Source organism: Tamandua tetradactyla, chromosome 5 (genome assembly GCF_023851605.1).
Source record: "Tamandua tetradactyla isolate mTamTet1 chromosome 5, mTamTet1.pri, whole genome shotgun sequence".
NCBI classification, from domain to species: Eukaryota; Metazoa; Chordata; class Mammalia; order Pilosa; family Myrmecophagidae; genus Tamandua; species Tamandua tetradactyla.
Window position 1 is genome coordinate 44,031,379 of NC_135331.1, and position 22,703 is coordinate 44,054,081.

The window sequence follows — 22,703 nt, forward strand, 5'->3', positions numbered from 1 at the left end:
TTATTCTGGGATGTATCAGGGCATTACACTAACCTGTACAAACCAACAAGGTCTTACTTCCTATTCAAAGCTCCATGCAATCATGATGTTTGAATAAACTGGCCACACAGGTTAAATTAGTGTGCTACAGAATACATAAATCTTGCACCAAATAAACATCTCTTCTTTTGGATTAAACTCTACCAGAATTACCGCAGTTTGGGAGACAGATTTTTAGGTAGAAAGACCATATGATTTCCTGCTCTTTGCTTAGCAATAAATACTCTCTGGAATCCCAGTATCATAACTTGGCTGTTATATGCATTCGGCAGAGATCCCCACATTTGTTCAGTATCACAGATGCCTGTTTCTTACTTTATAATATATTAAAGAACAGTCATAAGGAAATACCTGAAGTTACTGAAACCCACTGAACTGAAAATTGTGGAAACCTCAGGACTGGCCCTGCCTTATACCCCTAATAGTCTTATAATGACAAAGGCCACCCCCTAATATTGATGAAGTAACTTGAGTCAGCTCAACTAACTATGGACATGTTCTTTTAATGGTTAACTTAGTTCTAGCCTAGCTCCACTCCTTTATCTTTATAAATTGTAGCTTCTTGTAATTGTAATGGTAACAATTCCATCTCCCCTTGTCTGAATTAATTGAAACCTTAAACTTCTTAGATTTAGGGAGACAGATTTTTAGGCTGCAAGTTCCTCTGATCTGCTTCGTGTTTGGCAACGAACTCTCTTGGAGAACTCTCTTTGATTTGATGTTATGGCCATTGGGCAGAACCTGACCTTATTTCACAGTCAATCCTATTATAGATTCTTTCTAACATACTCTTACTGAGGGAGACTCCCTGTGGTTCCCCAGGATATATGCTCCTCCTTGTTGCAAGAAATAATAAATCTGATTTGTTTAACTGCAGGTGTGTTCCTGGTCTCAATCAACCAATGGCAATGAATTTAATTTTCATCCTGATATAAACAAACGAACACTAAAAAAAATAAATATTAGACATTAGGAGAAATTTGAACATTGGATGTTTGATATTAACAATTATTGTTTCTTTTAGGGTGGATTAATGGTATTGAAATATGTTCAGAGAATATTTTTTTACTGATATTTGCTAGACGAAATTGAAATGAGATTTGCTTCAAAATAAATCTTGGGGAAGGAACGAAGGAATCAAGACTGCCAAAATGTCAGGAATTGTTTAAGCCCAGTGAAGGTTAAAATGGAGTTCTATACACTATTCTATTTTTGTATATGCTTGAAATTTTCCAAAGTTCTTTTTTTTCCTTTTCTTCTTTATACTCTTTTAGGACAATGCAATATTTTAAAATCAAAGAAAAGGCCATAGAATGACACCCAAAACAGTTGCGCATCACCGTTAAGAGAGCTGGGGATTTCTCTTCTGTTTCCTAAACTCACCTGAAATAAGGCTGTCAAGTACCAGGTATTTCTAAGTGTCTTAGGCAGATAAATATCTGAATTAATGAAATTGGATGCAGAACCCAGATCTGCCTGAGGCTATAATTTATACACGCCTCTGGCATTCGACATCCTCCTTTGCTCCCTCTACGCCGCTCAATCCTATTCAGTCTCCGAACAGATCCAAAATGGTGGGTCAGGACAGTGAAACAGATCAGCTCCCTCCCAGAGCGCGTGCGGGAGCCGGTCCGCGCAGGCGCATTCCTGCTTCCCTGCCCGACCTTGGCTGATCGCGCCTGCGCAGTAGGGGGCTCAGGGTCGCCTTTGGGCAGGCTGCAGTCTCAGCCTGACGGAGGCCGAACTAGCTGGCTCGTTCGTGATGAGGCTTTTGCTGCTTCTGGTGGCGGCATCGGCCGTGGTCCGGAGCGAGGCCTCGGCCAACCTGGGCGGCATGCCTAGCAAGAGATTAAAGATGCAGTACGCCACGGGGCCGTTGCTCAAGTTCCAGATTTGGTGAGTATGTGCGCCGGCCCTGGGCGTCCAGCCGCTCGCCTCGCCTCTGCTCCGCGCAGGTTACTACGCGACGTCCCGGCTTTGCGGCCTAGCTCGGTGCTTCTCCGCTGGCCACAAGGAACAGCCTTCCGCAGCCTGCCTTCACGGGACCCTTACCCGGGACCGCCTAGCCGCCCTCCCTTCTTCTTCTTACAACTGCTCATTTTGTTTGGCTCTTGGAATGGAGAGAACGGGGGAAGCAGGGAAAGAGAAGGTTAAGCACCAAAAGACAAGGACGTGAGGCCGCTCGTCAGTACCGAAGACCGGTCGGCGGCGTCGCGCCCTGGCTACCCCGGTCGTCTGCGGAGGTGGGGATGAGTCGGCGCCGCGCCGGCGGCGGAGGTCCCGGCGTTTCGCACCGAGTTCACTTTTACTCTCCGTTTTCCCGGGGCAGTGCCGGGCGGCCTCGTAGCTCGGCTGAAGGAGGCTAGTTCGGGTAGTTGGAGGGGACGCGGGGGAGACTGTTGAGTCAGGGATTGGGGCTTCCGACGGCCAGAGGGCGCGGGGAGGAGCGGGTCCGGGGCAGCGGGTTCTCCGTGTATGGTTCCAAGTGTCCGCTGAGAAGCGCGATGCTCTTCGAAACTCTGACCCTTAGCTCCCAGACAGCCAGGTCTTCTCCCCTGTGTCCCGCACACCCGCCTCCCAAGGCTTGTCTCCGCCAGCGTGCCTTTCTACCTTTCAAATCTCTTGTGCGTGCAGAGATGGAAAGAAACCCGGTAAATTTGATTTTATTGTTACCTAGTTAAGTAGTCGAAGCAGGGCAGGAATGGTTGGAATAAGGTAAGTGGGGTTTGAAAAGCTGAAAAGATTAAAAATTAAATAGAATTGTGAAATTGAAAAAATTGAATTCTTTTTGTCCACTTTCTCAGGATGGGATGGTTAGAATAATAAGTCTTCAGAGTCCTGTTACTTTGGAATATTGGTGTCGGCCACAATTATATTAAAACCTGCTTTTAAAATTTAATGTGTTTTTAAGAAAATGTAATGACTTGGCAGACGAAAGTATAAAATGTAATTTCCGACTTTTCCAGCTGCTTTAACTTTAAAGTTAAAAAAATCAAGTTAAGGTGATCTTTAATCGGAGAATCAGAAAATAAAATGGTAAAATTTTGTTTATGGAGTGAAGAATAAAAAGCTTGTAATTTCTTCCTGATTAAAAACAAAAGACACATCTCCTTGTACTGTGTACTATGTACCTGACAAATATCATCCTTTATATAATTCTGCAAATGGGAGTTATGAGTTGATCATTCTGCCTTTTCTCCCTGTAATTTTCTTAGTAGAAAGTGGACTTTTTGCCAACCTATAAAGATTGTTAAGAATTGAGATGGTTTTAATTTGAAGTAATTTTAAAAGGATTGCAGTTCCCGTTATGTAATTTTTCTATTTCCTACCATCTTAGTTCTTGGTTTCACTTTTGTTTTTCCAAATTACTCTTCTTTTACAATTGCTTGTATTGTCATAATATTTCTGTTTTTGTTTTTTTGTCTGATAGGGGTCACATTTCATTCTTTTTCCAAGTGACTGCCCAGTTATTGCAGCACAATTTGTTGAGATTTTTTGTGGGGGAAACTGTATGGGCTGAGAATTGAACCCCGGTGTCCTGTGTGGCAGGCGAAAAATCTACCACTGAACTATCTTTGCACCCCTTCTATTTTGACTTAGTATGTCAGTTGACTGAGGAATAGAATTAGATAATTTTGATGACATTGATTACATATTTGGGAAAAAGATGTTCTTGTTTGTCTGGACTTTTAAACATTGAACACAAATTGAAGTTTTCTGCAGAGTTTAAAATAAATTTCCCTTGTCACGTTTTCACTTCTTTTGATTTTTATGTGCAAATGTATTTTATAAATTTGGGATAGTTGAGGAGAGGATGTTTTGGTGAAGAGGACGTAGGGAGAGTCGAACAGTTAGACTTATTTACCAGAAACTTTGACAGCTACTGGCTGGCATGATGTTTGTACGCATTCTTCATTTTCCTCATATATGTGTAATCAAATCTGCAGCATTGGTTGTTGCTTTCTAAGAGATTTCTAATTACAAGCCTTTACAGTTAATATTGTTTGGACAGCTGGCAGTTGATTTACTGAGAATAGCTGATTAGTTTAAATGAAGTTAAAATTTTAAGGTATGAGCAGAATATAGCAGAATTTTCAAATTTGTTAATTTAAGAATCAACTGTTAAAATTTTAGGACAACCTACTTCTAAAGAGCGTTTTAGGGCTAAGTGATTACAGAAACAAATTTTTATTTAAATTTATTCCAACTAAAACCTTTGCTTTCATTGAATTTGCAAGAAAATTAGACCTGAGACTTTCGCTTATACTGACCAAAATTAGTAAAATGTTGAATTGAAGAAATCTGAGAAATACTGAATTAATTATAGAAATCATATTACCATTATCTTGATATTTACTTGTTCAATGGGTAATTGAGCACCTACTAGAGGCAGGCACTTTGCTTGGTGTTGGAAATTCAATTTAGTGCTCTAAAGGATTTTATAGGTAGTAGAGTGGGAGACAACTATTAATCTATTGATCATAGACATGTAAAATTACCATAGTGTTACATTCTGTGAAAGAAGTTTTATGTGGTGGTATGAAAGAGTAGTCAACGATCACGGAAGGTTTCCTTGATGAAATGACTTGGAACTGAGATTTGAAGTCGCTTTGTAATGGAAGAGAACATAGTTTACTAGAAAAGACTGAGGCTACTGATCTCAGACCAAAGAGACAGTAGCGGGCAGAAGACCCTGCAAGGTCTGGTAGGCCATGTTAGATTTTGGTCTTTAGCCTAAATAGTAATAGAAACCATTGAGTGTTTAATGTAGGATGGGGTGGGGGGCGGGGGAGAACTGTGATTTGATGTGTAATTTATAAAGATCAGCTAGTTGCATAGTGAAGACATTACGGACAACAAAGAATAGATTTGGGGAGTAGATGTGGGAGCTGTTGGATTTATCCAGGCAAGAGATGATGGTGGAGCTTGTTCTAGTTTGCCAGCTGCTGGAATGAAATATAGCAGAAACGGAATGACTTTTAAAAATGGGAATTTAATAAGTTGCAAGTTTACAGTTCTAAGACCGAGAAAATGTCCCAATGGAAACAAGTCTATAGAAGTGTGCAATCTAAGGCATCCGGGGAAAGATACCTTGGTTCATGAAGGCCAATGTAGTTCAGGATTTCTCTCTCAAGTGAGACTGCACGTGGCAAACACAGTCAGGCTCTCATCTGGAAAGGAACATGCTGAATATGGCATCATCTGCTAGCTTTCTCTCCTGGCTTCCCATTTCATGAAGCTCCCCTGGAGGCATTTTACTTCTTCATCTCCAAAGGTTGCTGGCTGGTGGACTCTCTGCTTCTTGTGGCTATGTCATTCTCTGCCCTCTCAGAATCTCTCACATTCTCCAAAATGTTTCCTCTTTTATAGGATTCCAGTAAATTTAACAGTTACTGTATTTCACCAAATCTAAAATACCATGTATTGTAAGATGCACCATTATTTTGTATATTACTCAGAAGGAAAAATAACTGCCATTTAAGCTATGATATACTAAGATATTACAAGATAAATTCTGATTTTTCAAAGATGCTGAATATGGGGAAATGTACCTCTTGAATCAGTGATAGATAAGACTAATAATCTTAGAAGTTGGTACGGATAGCAGAATAGTAGTAGAGGATTTAATAGAGAACAAATAAAATGGTGGCAACTAAACTTACCAATAAGTGAGATTTTAAAATTGCTATAATATTTACATGGAATTAGTTATCTTTTTTTAACCATTAAAAAATACTTGTAGCATTAATTGAATACCATTTATATAGTAGTTTGAACTTAATGTACAAAGTACTGTAGTTTGTAACCGCAGAGCTTTTAGGTATAGGTAAAACGTGACACATAATACATTATGAAATTTCACAGGAATAAATTCATAGTAGTTTTTGATTGTTTGAATTTGAATTTTTCCTCTACCCATCTTCTCATGTGCATAAATGGAGATCTGCATCAACAGACACAGTATTCCATATGGGTATAGCTTATTTAACCAGTTCCTTATTGGTTAACATATAGGTTGGACTTGATTATTCACAAAATGACGGTGCTGAGATAAATATCCTCAAATATTTTTGTGTACTTGTTCAATTGTTTCCATAAAATAAATCCATAAAAGTAAAATGTGTCAAAAGTTAATCACATTTTAAATGTTGACATTGTTGACTTAGTTAATACTCCTACAAGAAGATGATAAGAGTAGACTGGGTTTGTAAAAATTTCTAGTTTTATTGCACTGTAGTCAGACAATGTTTTATTTGCTCTTTCTGTTTATTGGATTTTCTTTGTGACCTAATATGTAAATGGTCAATTTTTGTAAGTGTTCTGTGGGCTTGCAGAAAGAAGGTATTTTTCTATAGGAAAAAAAATCTGATTTCTGAAATCCATCTTATTAAAGATACTATTCAGAATCTCTATAATTTTTGTTTATGATTATTCTATCATTGATTTTTTTTCCACAACAGTTATTTTCTTCTTTTGGACCTCAGAATATGTCTTATTTCTTGTGGGTTTTGAATTTTCTTCTGTCATCTTTTTCTTTGCCACTTGCTCATTATTTTTGGATGTAGGCTGTTACTTTGAATCTTTTGATTACCATTACTTCTATTTCTTTCCTTTTGTTTTGTGATATTTTTTCCATTGTTCAAATTGTTCTTTTTTCTCCCGTGGTTTCTCAAGCAAGACAAGAGAAACAGCTTTAGTTATTATCAATTGATGGACTGTATCATCTCCATTAGAATGTTGGCAATTTCTAGAAGGCATAGAGATTTTTGTCTAGTTTGCACTCACTGCTGTATCCTTAGGTTCTAGAGCAGTACCTGTCATCAGTTAATATTTATTGCAATAAATGAGTGATAGCCTATGGTTGGCCCTGTGGTAGCCTATTCCTCTTCTCCCCTCCCTTTTACGTTCCTAACTGGAATGTAGATTGATAGCCCCCTGTACAGCTCCTTTCTGATATATTTTTTTCTTTTTAAAATTTTATTGAAATATGCTTGCATACAAACTACCCAAAGTATTCAATCACTTGACTTACAGTGTCATCACATAGTTGTGCATACATCCCTGTGATCGATTTTAGAACATTTTCATTACTCCAGAACAGTAATAAGAATAAAAAATAAAACCCAAATTCTCCCATAACCCTTATATCCCCCTCCTGTTGACCCATAGTATTGGTGTTGTAAATTTGTCACTGTTGATAAAAGCATATTAAAATAGTACTATTAACTATAGCCTGTAGTTTGCAGTAGCTGTGTTTTTTCCCCATATACCCCTCTATTATTCTTTCTTTATTTATTTTACATTTTGTAGTGGTTTATGCAAGTACTTATTTAAATACATGACTTTAAACAGCGTCTTTCAACTGATTCTTTTTTTACTTGGTTACCTTCTGCTTCAGCTAGATTGTTGTTATGCGTAAGATGTGAGACATGTAAAACTTTAATTTGAACATACTTCGCTATGTTCAGATTTATGGAGCCTGGCCTCCATGCTTTTCTGATGGGGCTAAACGTCCCAGAATTCATTGTGTGCTGCCAGTCGTCTTCCTGCTACTCTGATTCCACATACACCCTTACCTTACCACTTAATCTTGTTGATGCTTTTCTTCTCTTCCCTTCCCCTCCCTTCCCCTCCATTTCCCTTCTCTCCCCTCCATTTCCCTCCCCTCCCTTCCCCTCCACTCCCACCTCCTCTTTTCCCCTCCCTTCCACTCCTCTCCCTTTTCCTCCCCTCCCCTCTTCAGGCAGCCTTTGCCCCAATGTAAAAAGTTGGGAATGGAAGCATATGCAGTACTTTACCCACTTTTTTGAATGTGAAGAACAACAACTGCCCATGTATAATAGATAAGCTTTATATCTATTAGCTTTCACATAGAAATTTTCCAGAAGCAGAGTTTAAATAGTTTTTCTTAATTCTGTCCCTTCTGTCTGCCGTGTAATGAATATCATTTTCTCCTACATTATGTCATCATACTGTTGGTTAGTGTCATTGTATGGTATGGTATATTTTGTCAGTTTTTGTGATTTCAGAAATTGAGTGAGAATTTTAGAGAGGCTGTGAACTGAAAGATCAATTAAAGATTTTCAGCAGGTTAATGTTTAAAAAGGTAATTAATTATGGGTTGGTCTGATGATAGTGGGTTATCAGAACTTATTAACACTAGTGTCACTAAATTTGGTATACCTCCCCCCTGCTAAATTTCACTTAAAAAAAGGGTAATTTTCTATGGCTGGTAGAAAAAAAATGAGAAATGTTAGATGATATCAGATTACTATAGCAGTTGGTATAAGAATGGGAAATGGAAGTCAACTGTTTTAAATTATGGTCGGTCTCTAGTCTGACATTACAGTTTTGCTTGAAGATAGCTTCACTCATTTTGTTGTGGTTTGGCATTATGAAATCTAACATAGGTACCACAAGCAGGACAATGTTTTCCTTAGGAATAGTTACTTTTTTTTTTCCCACTTTGACCAGTGGTTCCTTTGGAAAGTAGTTATGTCACCGACCAGAGCTTACTTATAGTTGACTTGACTTGGTTATCTCAACACTGTCAATCATGCATATCCCCTATATTTGGTTTATTTTCCAGGTTACATCTGATAGTTAAGTCTAGTCTTAATATTAGATTAATTTTAAGACTGGTCCATTCTTTATTTTTCGCATTTTACTTGTATAGAGAAAGAAAGGATGAAGATTACTAAAAAGGGTAGCATACAGATAGTTTATGACATATAAGTTGTATGATAAAAAGACTGGTGAAAGTATAATTCAGTCTGTCCTTGCCCTTTTACTTTGACATTTGTGTTTATAATTTGTACTACACTACTATAACTAGCTTACATGTTATCTTATAATTGTTTTCCAGGATTTGCTATATATTTGTCTCTGAAACTATATTGTGAACTCCTTAAGGAAAGGAGAAAGTAAAATATTTAAGTATTGTTAATAGTTATAATAACGGTGATAATAACCTACCTACATATGCATGTAATTTTCACATACCTTATTTCATGAGTACCATAGGAGTTGATATTACTGTTATTACCCTCTTTGTTATACAAGGACTGATACTGTGACAAAGGTAGGTTAATTGACTTGACTATTGTGGTTGGTCAGTGAAGCCAACTGATTCCTGACTGCTGTTTAGTGCTCTTTGTGTCATGAGCCACAATTTTCTTTTAATGCTGATCATTCTTTCTAATATGAAGATCTTTTCTCTTTCATAAAGAGAATTGGACCTTAGAGTGTCATTTAATGTGGGTTCCAATATTAGCTCTGCCACTTACTAGTTATATGACCGTAAACAAGTTAACCTCTCAGGTCTCAGTTTTCTCATCTGCAGAGTGATGATGATGAAATTTCATAGATTTGTCTTAGGAATTAAATAACATACATCTGATACAGAGGAATTAGATAAATCTTAATCTTTTTTTCCTATTGGGTAAGTCAGAAGTAAAACAAAAATTAAGAGTGGTAGGTCTATTTAAGTCCTTTGTTTCTAAAGTGGATTTTAAAAAATATATTTTTATTATAAACAACGAACAAACATGCAAACATTGACATACCAGCATTCTTGACATACCAGCATTTTGACGTGGTTACAATCAGTGGCTCACAAAATCATCACATAATTGTGCATTCATCACCATGATCATTTTTTTGAACATTTGAATCTCTCCAGCAAAAGAAAGAAAAAAGAAAAAAAACTCATACATGCCATATACCTTACCAGTCCCTTTCATTGACTACTTGTATTTCAATCTACTCAATTAATTTTAACCTTTGTTCCCCTATTATTTATTTCTTATCCATATTTTTTACTCGTCTTTCCATATCATAGATAAAAGGAGCATCAGACACAAGATTTTCACAGTCACACAGTCTAAAGTGGATTTTTTAAAGGGTACTTTTTCTTTCTCAATAGGATATTTTTTTGTTTTGGCTAGACAGAATCCTCTGCTTCTTCCTGAGGGAGACTGTCTCCCTCCTCAGCCCCTCACGTCCACCCTGCCAAACAATCAGAAAAACTCAGTTCATCTATTTTTCAGGACCAAAGTTAAAGTTCTGAATAGCGTTCACTTTCATTATTTTTCATTCTTCTTTGAGTTGCAGTGTCAAGAAGCTTGAAGTTTTACAAGTCTTTGAAAGCAGAATTAGCAGGGATACAAGTTTAAATCTTACATCATTGCTGTAGCATGCTTCTGTGTTACATTAGAAAATAATGCGTGGAAGGCATTGCTTAGTGATAACTTTTAATAATCTTAAAGTAGTTTTGTAAGGATCCAAGGCCAGGACCGTGTCCCCTCCTCTGTTTTCAGACCAGGGACAGATGTTAAAGATCGCTGTAAACCCCTCCCCCCAATTACTGTTGGTAGCCATCTCTTGTGAGACCCTGCTGAACCAAATCTCACGAGAGTCTGCCAAAACCCCATTGTAACCAAATCTTGCAGGACTCTGTTAAACTTTATAGGCCTTTGGCACACCCCTTCTGTTTTTTTTTGGCACAGAGTGCTGGCCTTCATATCCCAACCAGCATTGGAAAGATTTTCCTCCTCTTAGTAATCCCTAATTAAAACTCATGGGTAATATTCTGCCTGACATGTTCTTTGGTCTTGGGGTTGAATTGGGTTGGAACATTTGGTGAGCCAGGCAGGAGACCAAAAAGCTACCAGCTGTAAAAGACATGGGTACTGGGAAGGGAGACTTCCCAGGGCGATTCCCGGGATGGCCTCCAACATCCATGTAGGGAGTGGTTGGTACCTTCCGAGACAAATGGGACCACCGAGGGAGTATGGTGATACTTTTAACTTCCTGGCTGGACTATTAACCCTCCTGCCATAGGCCGCAGGACACTTGGGATTTCATAAGAAAAAGGAAAGCGAGCAGTCTGTCACAGCTGTAGCTTGGCTTCTTTGGGGACCGTGTAATCAGCTGCAGAAGAGACCTTGACTGCGAAAGCAGCAGTTTGCTGCATAAAATAGAGGGATATGCAAGTAGCCCAAGTAGAATTGAAAGACACTTTAAATGAGAGGCTACACTGGGTAGATGAGAATTTGAAAATATTAGCATGCCATTACACTAGGGTAAGGGAGTGTAAGTTACCTAAGGTTCAATTAGGACATATTCTAACATCCTCTGATTGGGATCCCAAAGTCTGGGACCCAGTGGATTTTTCTTCAGATGACGAGGATCCCATCTGACCGGGAGAAGAAGGATGAAGGTATAAATTTGTTCGCCCTCTGATCCAATGTAAGATTAAATAAGAGTATGTCCCAGCCCAACTGGGCCCCCACACAGGTGGGGATGACACCACTGATGCAGCCCTACCCGTGCCCACCAAGCGAAAAATACATGTTACAGTGAGAGATTTTGCCACCTCTGAATTGCAAGAGATTGGAACTCATTATAGGCAAAAACCTAAAGAACTTTTATCACATTGGCAACTTCAGTTGTGGGACATGAATGTAGACAGTATACTGCTGTCAGGGCATAAGATAATAAATTGTCCTCTCTCACCACCCATCCTTCTCTGCGTCAACACATGTATTCACTAGCTCCCCCCCCCATGAAAACAAATTAGCTCTACTTAATTGGCTCATATTTCTGTGCAAAGTGTGGCCCAGTGAGGAGGATTTGCCTCTTTGAACCCCCCATTGGAACTATATCGATGAACTACAATATGTATTAAGGGTGGATAGGGATAAACATGCAGTTTACACGGCGATCACCATTGGACCACATAGTGTAACTTTCACCACAGAAATTAATAAGACAATTCTGCATACTGCTTCAAATCAATGGTATGGAACTTTGATGCCCACTTTCAGCGTACATACAGGACAGCCCATCTTACAGTCTGCCCAAATGGTTGCACACTTGGGAGAGAGAGAGATTGCCTAAGGCAGAGGGGTGCTGGGGTCAGAGCTATGCGTCACATCCCAAGGGGATATGGTGGTCTGAACTGGGTGTTGCACAGGCAGATGTGGGCGAATGTAACAGCTCCGGGAACTGAAAATGAGGGTATTGTTGGGCAGCCAAATGCAATATTAGTTAGACTGTGAAGCAAGCTGCTCCAGGAGCAGAGGTTTACTAAGTTCAAAACCAGGTCTCTAGAGGAAGACATGTATTCTGGCTGAAAGACGCGGCTGACACCATGTAAAGAGCCCTCCACTTCAGTGGCTGAGGGGGCCTAGGAGGCCCTCTTCTCCCTAGCACAGTAAGATCTGCAAATGAGAACAGTATGTAAGGACCCTGGTGATTGGAGGCCATATATAGAACTATCTGTTGGTTTCCCATTAATGAATATAAGATTTTGGCCTTAGTAGACCCTGGAGTGGAATGCACCTTAATAAGCTTCATGGGGGCACGCCCCGAGATTGAATTGGTTGTCCCCACAGCTTGGGAGAACATCAGAAATTCCCCAGTTTCCTAACAGGACTTTGCAAATACTTTTTTATTCTCTGCCCAAATTACTTTGGGATATATTGGGACATCACAGTAACCTATACAAACCAGCAAGATCTCACAGCCTATTCGAGATTCCATGTAATTATGGTATTCAAGTAAACTGACCATACAAGTTAAATTAGGTAATGTGCTACCCAAAGTACAAATTTTTGTTTGTTTATTTCTTAATAGAGAATATTAGGGAGAAGAGAAGACTATAGAGTTTAGAACTAGAAAGGATTTTATTAATATGCGTAGGTATATAAGAAGCAGACTCAAAAGATTCAGTAACTTGTCTAAGGTTTTACAGGTATATATATTTAATGGCAGAGCCAGAACTAGAATCTAGGTTTTCTTCCTCATGGTTAGTTCACCTAGGAAGAATACTAAGAGAAGTTAGAGGAATCAAGATGAACCTTTTTAAGTATTTGACAGATATAGGAGAACAACTAGCCAGTAGATAAGACACTGAAATAGTAATAAATAATTTTTGTAAGAAATATACTAATATGTTTTAGTATGTGTTAGGGGAATTTGAAAGGAGGCATTCCTTTTGGCGGGACCCTAGAGATAAGAATTAAATGACAAGAAATTGGACTATATTTTAGAAGTGGCACAGTGTGAGTAAAGGTATAGACTCAGAAATATTTAAGGCATATAAAAGAATAACATAGGGCAGGCCATGGTGGCTCAGCAGGCAAGAGTTTTTGCCTGCCATGCTGGAGACCCGGGTTCAATTCCTGGTGCTTGCCCATGCTCCCCCAAATAAAGAATGATATATAATTCAAACGATTCTCTTAAATGCATATAGACCGTTCATGTGACACCAAACATCATTTTTTTTACATTTCATCCTTTGTCTCTAGGCTACTTTCTTACTTCTGTCTCCCTCGGGGCAAAGCTATCCCTTCCCACCAGTGTAACCTCCTGGTGTAGCCTTTTACTGGGAAAACAGAAAATCTTACATTATTAAGAGTCTACCATGTATCAGATACTGTTCTAGATCCAGTTCCAACATACTCATTTATTCTTCATAAGAACCCTGAAACCTAGGTTTTGTGCACATTTTACGCATGAGGAAACAGAGGCTTAGAGGAGTAAGACAGCTTGCCCAGACTCACCCAACTAGAAGGAACCAGACCAGAGTTCAGATCCAGGTCTGCCTGACCCTAGACTCATATTCCTTTGACTCCCATACTTCCTGGATATGGGAAGAAAGGGTGTGCAAGCTTGTATCCTCCCCATCTCCCACTATCATCATTTCCCAGAGCTGCCATAACAAAGTTCCACATACCAAATGGCTTAAATAATGGGCATTTATTGTCTCACCGTTCTAGAGGCTAGAAGTCTTAACTCAAGATGTTAGCAAGGCCATTCTTCCTTTAAAGTTTGTGGGGTGGAAGCTGTTCTCTGTCTCTTTCCTGGCTTCTGGTGGTGGTTTGCAGGCAGCCTATGGTATTTGTCCTTAATTTTTGCCTTTATTATTTCTTCTGAGGATGCTTGTTCCTGAAGTGATTCACAAAGTATTATTCTCACTCACTCAAAGTTTTGATATATTCGATATTTGATTAGTGATTATTTTTATTTTCTTTCTTTGTCTCTTATTTTTTGAGGTCACCAACTTCTGGCATAACTTTTCAGGAAACCTTTTGCTGCAGACTGTTAAACACCAACAATTTATAAATGTCTTCAGGTTTCTCAATTCTTCCTGGGGAAGGAATTTTTATCCCTTTACTATGGGAAGCATTTTTTTGATTAACAAATTTATGTAATCTGTAGGCATTAAATAAAGACATTTTAAAAGTTGTTTTTAACATTTTTAAATGGTATCTGCATTTGAAGGAATTTTGTCTCTTGTCAAATACTTTACCTAATACATATTTTTATTAGTGTTTCAGTTATCTTTTCAGTACATTTTTTGAGGTATAATTCACATACCATAAAATTTACCTTCAATGCATTTCTATAAGTTGTTAGAGAGACTATGATAACTGTCCAAACTGCGAAGGTCTTTTGGCTGCTTGGCTTACTGCTTTCTGGTTTGCCTTGTACTTTTACCTGTTGGTTGTAGACTGATTGCAGGTGACATTGGAATAATAAACCAATGCACTGAATTCGCTTAGAAAGTACTGTAGGCTTTTGTGTGTGTTTATGTGTTTATAATCTCTAATAAGAGTGAGGCAGCAGGAAAGGAAATCATCTGATTTCATATAATATACTCTTTTAACCTGATAGGCTGCTACCTCTTTAGTTTTGCACACAAAGTGTGCAAGTTCCATTCAGATAGTTGATCTTCATCTTCATCTAATCTAAGCACTTCTGTTTGCTTTTTTTTGTTGTTTACCAGATTAATTTGCTCCCTGAATCTTATTTTTATGTGGTTTAAAGAGCACCTTGTTCACAGTTCATTGCTTAAAACACTTCGAGTAGGTGATTCAACAGTCAGACATTTTTCTTCATCTAAAACAGAACAAGGAGAAATAAATTAAAATTACATCTAAAAGTGTAATAGTCTGATTTCAATGATCAGTTAGCTGCTAGCATTGACTATTAATGAATACAATTAGAAACCATAGTATTTAGAAAAATATCTTCCCAATTTTCTTGGTAGAAGGTTGTGGAAATATCGAAATTCCTGGGATGCTAGTAGCAAAAACTCAGTTGAACTGGTTTAAACAAAACTGGAAATACATTAAAAAATTATTAAATGGATAGTCATGAACCCAAAGTCAGGAATGTGGCATGACCTCAGGAAGGGCTGAAATGGGAAACTGGAAAGCCTGAGAAGCTTCTCTCTTTCTCTTTTCACATGTATATTATTCTCAGTAAAATATACTTCATTGATCTTTCTCTAAAGATAGGTTTAGCTCCTTTTTTTCATAACAGTAAATATCTGAGGTTTTGTGGGTTACCTTTTATCTCTTTAGTTAAATTTATTCCTAAGTATTTTATTCTTTTAGTTGCAATTGTAAATGGAATTTGTTTCTTGATTTCCCCCTCAGCTTATTCATTGCTAGTGTATAGAAACACTACAGATTTTTGAATGTTGATCTTGTAACCTGCTACTTTGCTGTACTCATTTATTAGCTCTAGTAGTTTTGCTGTGGATTTTTCAGGGTTTTCGACGTATACTATCATATCGTCTGCAAACAGTGATAGTTTTACTTCTTCCTTTCCAATTTTGATGCCTTGTATTTCTTTTTCTTGTTTAATTGCTCTGGCTAGAGCCTCCAACACGATGTTGAATAATAGTGGTGATAATGGACATCCTTGTCTTGTTCCTGATCTTAGGGGGAAAGTTTTCAATTTTTCCCCATTCAGGATGATATTAGCTGTGGGTTTTTCATATATTCCCTCTATCATTTTAAGGAGGTTCCCTTGTATTCTTATCCTTTGAAGTGTTTTCAACAGGAAAGGATGTTGAATCTTGTCAAATGCCTTCTCTGCATCAATTGAGATGATCATGTGATTTTTCTGCTTTGATTTGTTGATATGGTGTATTACATTAATTGATTTTCTTATGTTGAACCATCCTTGCATACCTGGGATGAATCCTACTTGGTCATGATGTATAATTCTTTTAATGTGTTGCTGGATTCGATTTGCTAGAATTTTGTTGAGGATTTTTGCATCTATATTCATTAGAGAGATTGGTCTGTAGTTTTCTTTTTTTGTAATATCTTTGCCTGGTTTTGGTATGAGGGTGATGTTGGCTTCATAGAATGAATTAGGTAGCTTTCCCTCCACTTCAATTTTTTTGAAGAGTTTGAGCAGGGTTGGTACTAATTCTTTCTGAAATGTTTGGTAGAATTCACATGTGAGTCCGTGTGGTCCTGGATTTTTGTTTTTGGGAAGCTTTTGAATGACTGATTCAATTTCTTTACTTGTGATTGGTTTGTTGAGGTCATCTATTTCTTCTTGGGTCAAAGTTGGTTGTTCATGCCTTTCTAGGAACTTGTCCATTTCATCTACATTGTTGTATTTGTTAGCATAAAGTTGTTCATAGTATCCTGTTATTACCTCCTCTATTTCTGTGAGGTCAGTGGTTATGTCTCCTCTTTCATTTCTGATCCTATTTATTTGCGTCCTCTCTCTTCTTGTTTTTGTCAGACTTGCTAAGGGCCCATCAATCTTGTTGATTTTCTCATAGAACCAACTTCTGGTCTTATTGATTTTCTCTATTATTTTCATTTATTTCTGCTCTAATCTTTGTTATTTCTTTCCTTTTGCTGGCTTTGGGGTTAGTTTGCTGTTCTTTCTCCAGTTCTTCCAAGTGGGCAGTTAATTCCCGAATTTTTAACCTTTTCCTCTTTTTTGATATAGGCATTTAGGGCAATAAATTTCCCTCTTAGCACTGCCTTTGCTACATCCCATAGGTTTTGCTATGTTGTGTTTTCATTTTCATTCACCTCGAGATATTTACTAATTTCTCTTGTAATTTCTTCCTTGACCCACCGGTTATTTAAGAGTGTGTTGTTGAGCCTCCACGTATTTGTGAATTTTCTGGCACTCATGCCTATTATTGATTTCCAACTTCATTCCTTTATGATCCGAGAAAGTGTTGTGTATGATTTCAATCTTTTTAAATTTGTTGAGACTTGCTTTGTGACCCAGCATATGCTCTGTCTTTGAGAATGATCCATGAGCACTTGAGAAAAGGTGTATCCTGCTGTTGTGGGGTGTAATGTCCTATAAATGTCTGTTAAGTCTAGCTCATTTATTGTAATATTCAAATTCTCAGTTTCTTTATTTATCCTCTGTCTAGATTTCTGTCCATTGATGAGAGTGGGGAATTGAAGTCTCCAACTATTATGGTAGATGTGTCTATTTCCCTTTTCAGTATTTGTAGTGTATTCCTCACGTATTTTGGGGCATTCTGATTCGGTGCGTAAATATTTATGATTGTTATGTCTTCTTGTTTAACTGTTCCTTTTATTAGTATAAAGTGTCCCTCTTTGTCTCTTTTAACTGTTTTACATTTGAAGTCTAATTTGTTGAATATTAGTATAGCTACTCCTGCTCTTTTCTGGTTGTTATTTGCATGAAATATCTTTTCCCAACCTTTCACTTTCAACCTATGTTTATCTTTGGATCTAAGATGTGTTTCCTGTAGACAGCATATAGAAGGATCCTGTTTTTAATCCATTCTGCCAGTCTATGTCTTTTGATTGGGGAATTCAGTCCATTAACATTTAGTGTTATTACTGTTTGGGTAATACTTTCCTCTACCATTTTGTCTTTTGTATTATATATATCATATCTAATTTTCCTTCTTTCTACAGTCTTCTCCACACCTCTCTCTTCTGTCTTTTCGTATCTGACTCTAGTGCTCCCTTTAGTATTTCTTGCAGAGCTGGTCTCTTGGTCACAAATTCTCTCAGTGATTTTTTTGTCTGAAAATGTTTTAATTTCTCCCTTTTTTTTGAGGGACAGTTTTGCTGGATATAGAATTCTTGGTTGGCAGTTTTTCTCTTTTAGTAATTTAAATATATCATCCCACTGTCTTCTTGCCTCCATGGTTTCTGCTACACATAGTCTTATTGGGTTTCCCTTGTATGTGATGGATTGTTTTTCTCTTGCTGCTTTCAAGATCCTCTCTTTCTCTTTGACCTCTGACATTCTAACTAGTAAGTGTCTTGGAGGACTCCTATTTGGATCTATTCTCTTCGGGGTGTGCTGCACTTCTTGGATCTGTAATTTTAGGTCTTTCATGAGAGTTGGGAAATTTTCAGTGATAATTTCTTCCATTAGTTTTTCTCCTCCTTTTCCCTTCTCTTCTCCTTCTGGGACACCCACAACACGTATATTTGTGTGCTTCATATTATTTAAGTCCCTGAGCCCCTGCTCAAATTTTTCCATTCTTTTCCCTATTGTTTCTGTTTCTTTTTGGATTTCGGATGTTCCGTCTGCCAGTTCACTAATTCTAACCTCTGTCTCTTGAAATCTACCATTGTAGGTATCCATTGTTTTTTTCATCTCTTCTACTGTATCTTTCATTCCCATAAGTTCTGTGATTTGTTTTTTTCAGACTTTCCATTTCTTCTTTTTTGTTCATCCCTTGCCTTCTTCATGTCCTCCCTCAATTTATTGATTTGGTTTTTGAAGAGGTTTTCCATTTCTGTTCGTATATTCAGAATTAGTTGTCTCAGCTCCTGTATCTCATTTGAACTATTGGTTTGTTCCTTTGACCGTGCCATATCTTCAGTTTTCCTGGTGTGATTTGTTATTTTTTGCTGGCGTCTGGACATTTAATCAGATTTCCCTGAGTGTGAGACCCAACAGGTTGAAAGACTTTCCTGTGAAGTCTCTGGGCTCTGTTTTTTTTATCCTGCCCCTTATGTGGCGCTTGTCTGTCTGTGGGTCCCACCAGCAAATGATGTTGTGGCTCCTTTATTAATGCCACTATTGGTGTTTGGTTGGACCCAGTCCCTGTCACTGTCGGAAACTCCCTCCTCTCCCTCTGGGAAGCCACCTGTTGGAGAGGGGTGCTGGCTGCCGGCCGCCGCGGCTTGGGGAACTCGCTGATCCGAGACTCGCCGCCGGTCTGGGAAGCAACCTGTGGGGGAGGGGTGCCGGTCGCCGCAGCTTGGGGAACTCGCTGATCCAAGACTTGTAGCCGGTCTGGGAAGCCGCCCGCGACAGAGGGATGCCGGCCGCCGCGGCTTGGGAAACTTGCCTCTCTCAGACTCTCAGCCAGTCCGGGAATGAGGGAGGGAGGGGCACCGGCAGCCAGCCGCTGCAGCCCAGGGAAGCGCGCGCCGCTTGGGGAGCTCACCACAGCGGAGTCTCGCAGCCGGTACAGCCATTCCAGACTGGGGTATGCTGTGTGTCCGGTCCCTGCTGTGGCCCCGGGAGCTGTTCTGCACCGTTTCTGGTCACCTAGTAGTTGCTCTGGAAGAGGAACAGAGCTATGACCACCATCCCCATCTTCAGTCCGTCGCGGCTGCCTTATAAACGGCTGGACGCGACTCTTCCTGCACTCTCAAATTATCTGTTGTGGGCTATCTTTTAATAAAGAGGATGTGACAGTTTGGCCTTTGATATAAGTAGGCATTTGACTACAGTTAGTGGCAGATTTAGCAGAAAGAACGGAGAAGTGGGATGGATGGCACAAAAATTGAGAGACTTTGAACATATGATGAACTTAAAAATGCACAGAATCTATTTAAAATACTTAAATGGACAAGCGGTTTTTTTTTTTCTGTATTTCACAAATTTCCTTTCTATTCATTAGACATAGATGTTGTAGAAAAGTACTGTTTGGTACGAAAAATAAGGTATTGCTGTCTTACCAGAAAGGGATTTTTTAAGTGATTGGGACCTGATATTTACATTTAAAATTTCTTTTCAAAGTTTGGGTTTACTGCTTTAAGTACCTTTAGTCCGGAGGTATGGACAACAGGTAGCTGCTGAATTATATTTTTAACATGTTTATTTGTCAGAGGTACCCTGGGAGTCTGATAGTTTTACTCATTGTTCTAGAAAGAGTGGAATAACTTGAAATAGCTGGATGTGGTACAGAGATGGAACGATTACTAGCTCTTTACCATGTTTGCCTTTAATGTGACATTTTGTCCACTTCCATAAACACCGGGCATGTTTCACTTTTAAAAGCATCTGTTGGCAGTAGTAATTGCTGTTTCAAAATAGACAAGGTGTTTGGGGAGGGCAACTTATACAGGAAAAAATTCCTTGGTTTTTCTTCACAAGTTTGGAGGCAAATATGGGGGAATGAGAAATGTATAAGTAAACCTATCTTAAAAATATATTGTGGTTGCCTTGTAAACCGCTTAATTTTTCAAAAATAAAAAAGAGTACCCTTATACAGTCTTTTTTGGACTGTGAGATTACAAGCTGAGTCCATTTGGAGTTAGGCGCAAAGGTCTGAGATGATTTGAAGAGTTGGAATGGGAAGAACCATTGGTAGATTCAGGCTTTCAAGCAAAATAGCCAGAGGTGGGTGACTAGGAGGAATCTCACCAATGGTGTTGCACACACATAGACACACTTATCCAGCTTGGCCTCCTAGGCCTTCTCTTCACCACTTGAAGAATTGAACTCCTGAAGCAAATGTGAGGAACATCTTGTGATTCACAGGCTTAGTTCTCCCAGAGGGAAGAGCTAATTCATGAAGGTACTTTTGTACCAAGAATCTCCGAGAGCTCTGCCACCAGGAAGCCAACTGTACATATAGGGTTGTGGTATCATAAGCAAAGGAGACATGTTATTTGGACACAGGAAGGGATTTGTGATGGCGAGCTATAGCTGTTCTCTTTGGGGCCTAATTGAAATAAATGACCTAGGATCATGAATTACCAAGTCTGTGTTCTAGTCTCAGCCCTGGCACTAAGAGCAGGGACTATGTCTGCTTAATATATAGTCTTTGATATGTAGTAGATATTCAAGAAATATTTGACTGGGTGAATGAATAAATAATAGATGAATGTATAACTGAGAAAAGTCACGTGAATCTCTGGCTTCATTTTGTTGCTTCATCTTTAAAAAAAGTTGTTTCATCCATATTAATTTATGCTCTCCAGTTCTCAAAATATAGCATTAAAAATTAGATACTATCATTTTAGATCATCAGCTGCATTATAAATGCAAATGCACACTTGGGCATTGAAATCTGTATTTCTTGGTTTTAAGAATGATAGGCATATAGATCTGGATTATTTTTTATATTTTCAAAACAAAATTAAATTTCTTACAGGGAAAATAATTGTGGCCAAATACTAATACTTGATGACTCTAGGTGAAGAGTTTATAGTTTATATTATTCTTTCAACTTTCCTGTAAATTGAAAATCATAAAATTAGACATGTGAACTCAGAAAAATGTTGAACATGATCACCAGAAAGAATAAATAATACAGCAATAATAATAATATTTCTCATAGAGAACTTAGTGAACATTTGAGACTACCTTTCAGAAAATTGGACCAGAGAGATTGTCTCTGAGAGTTTGTTCGCTCTGGCATCCCATATAACAGGTATACAAGAGATGGGTGTACTTTTCATCTCTGATCATTTTGAATGTAAATTTGGCCTGCTTGAATGTCTCAAATATTGGGTAAGGTGAAAGTTAGGTAAAAATAAGGTATATGGAGGTTTGTAAGTTCTTAAGTATATAACTACAGATGTTTGTCTCACATTGCAAAAAAATTCATACTTTTCAGGTACTTAATCTTTTGGTAACATTTCATTATTCTAAATATAGAACATATTAACTATAAAGGAAAACTGGTGGATCTCCCTCCTTTTTTAAAGTGGGTTTTCTTAAATTGAGTTCTGCTAATATTTGCATCGTTTTACCTTCTCAGATATAAACTGGTGGTTGATATTATTTTTTCCTTGATAACCACAGATTTCAGTGTGACCAACAAAGCTGGGACCTCAGGTTTTACTATAACTTACTTAATGACCACCCCCACTAATCAGTACCTCATTGTTTTATGGTTATGTATTTGCCCATTAGCACTTGTTGTGCTTAAGGAACTTATCTGAATTTGTAAACTCTTCTCTTGATATATTCGGATCACCTTTTATCTGTCTGTTTGTGCTCTGGTGGCATTATTTCCCTTTTCTTGCTAGGACAATATATATCTGCAGGTCAGTCATACAGAGACTTTTTTCCAGTGAAAGAGAGGTTACCTGTTATTGACTTAACTTTCTGGAGTAATGATATGGATTTTCTGTCATATTGCTAAAAATTATCTTCCCTATTTTTGTTTTCTTACGCAAAGTAGAACCAAGTTTTAGAATCAGAAGAAATCTAAGAGTTATTTAATCTAAGTTCTCTTATTGTAATTGAGCGAACATCTGTGAGCAATTGCCATAGACCAACAGTAATGCAAATCTATAAAGCTTTATGTATTTTTTTATTATTATTATGTAAGGCTTTATGCTTAGTGGAAGCATTTACTTGAATGATAGTTAAATTATATATGTGAAATTTTAAACTTGTATAAAGCCATAATTGTACCCCATCATCCATCTTCAGTCATTATTTGTGGATGATCTTGAAACGTTTGCTTATTTTTTTTTTTATTTGAGAAGTCATAGTTTTACAGAAAAATCATGCAGGAAAGACTGAGTTCCCTTATACTCTCTCCCTTCACACACAGTTTTCCCTATTATTAACCCTTTATATTAGTGTGGTAACTTTGTTAGAATTGATGAAACAATATTATTATTATACTATTAGCTGTAATCCAT

The 22,703-nt window shown here is 38.1% G+C and overlaps 1 protein-coding gene across 1 annotated transcript in view; it reads left to right on the forward strand.

The window, feature by feature from the left end:
* Positions 1-1,718: 1,718 nt before the first annotated feature.
* SELENOT (selenoprotein T) overlaps positions 1,719-22,703 on the forward strand; it is a 28,025-nt gene continuing 7,040 nt past the window's right edge. Inside the window, exon 1 of the mRNA XM_077160773.1 lies at positions 1,719-1,935. Coding sequence (XP_077016888.1) covers positions 1,802-1,935 — 134 coding nt within the window. The 5' untranslated portion in view covers positions 1,719-1,801. The remainder of the gene's footprint in view (positions 1,936-22,703) is intronic.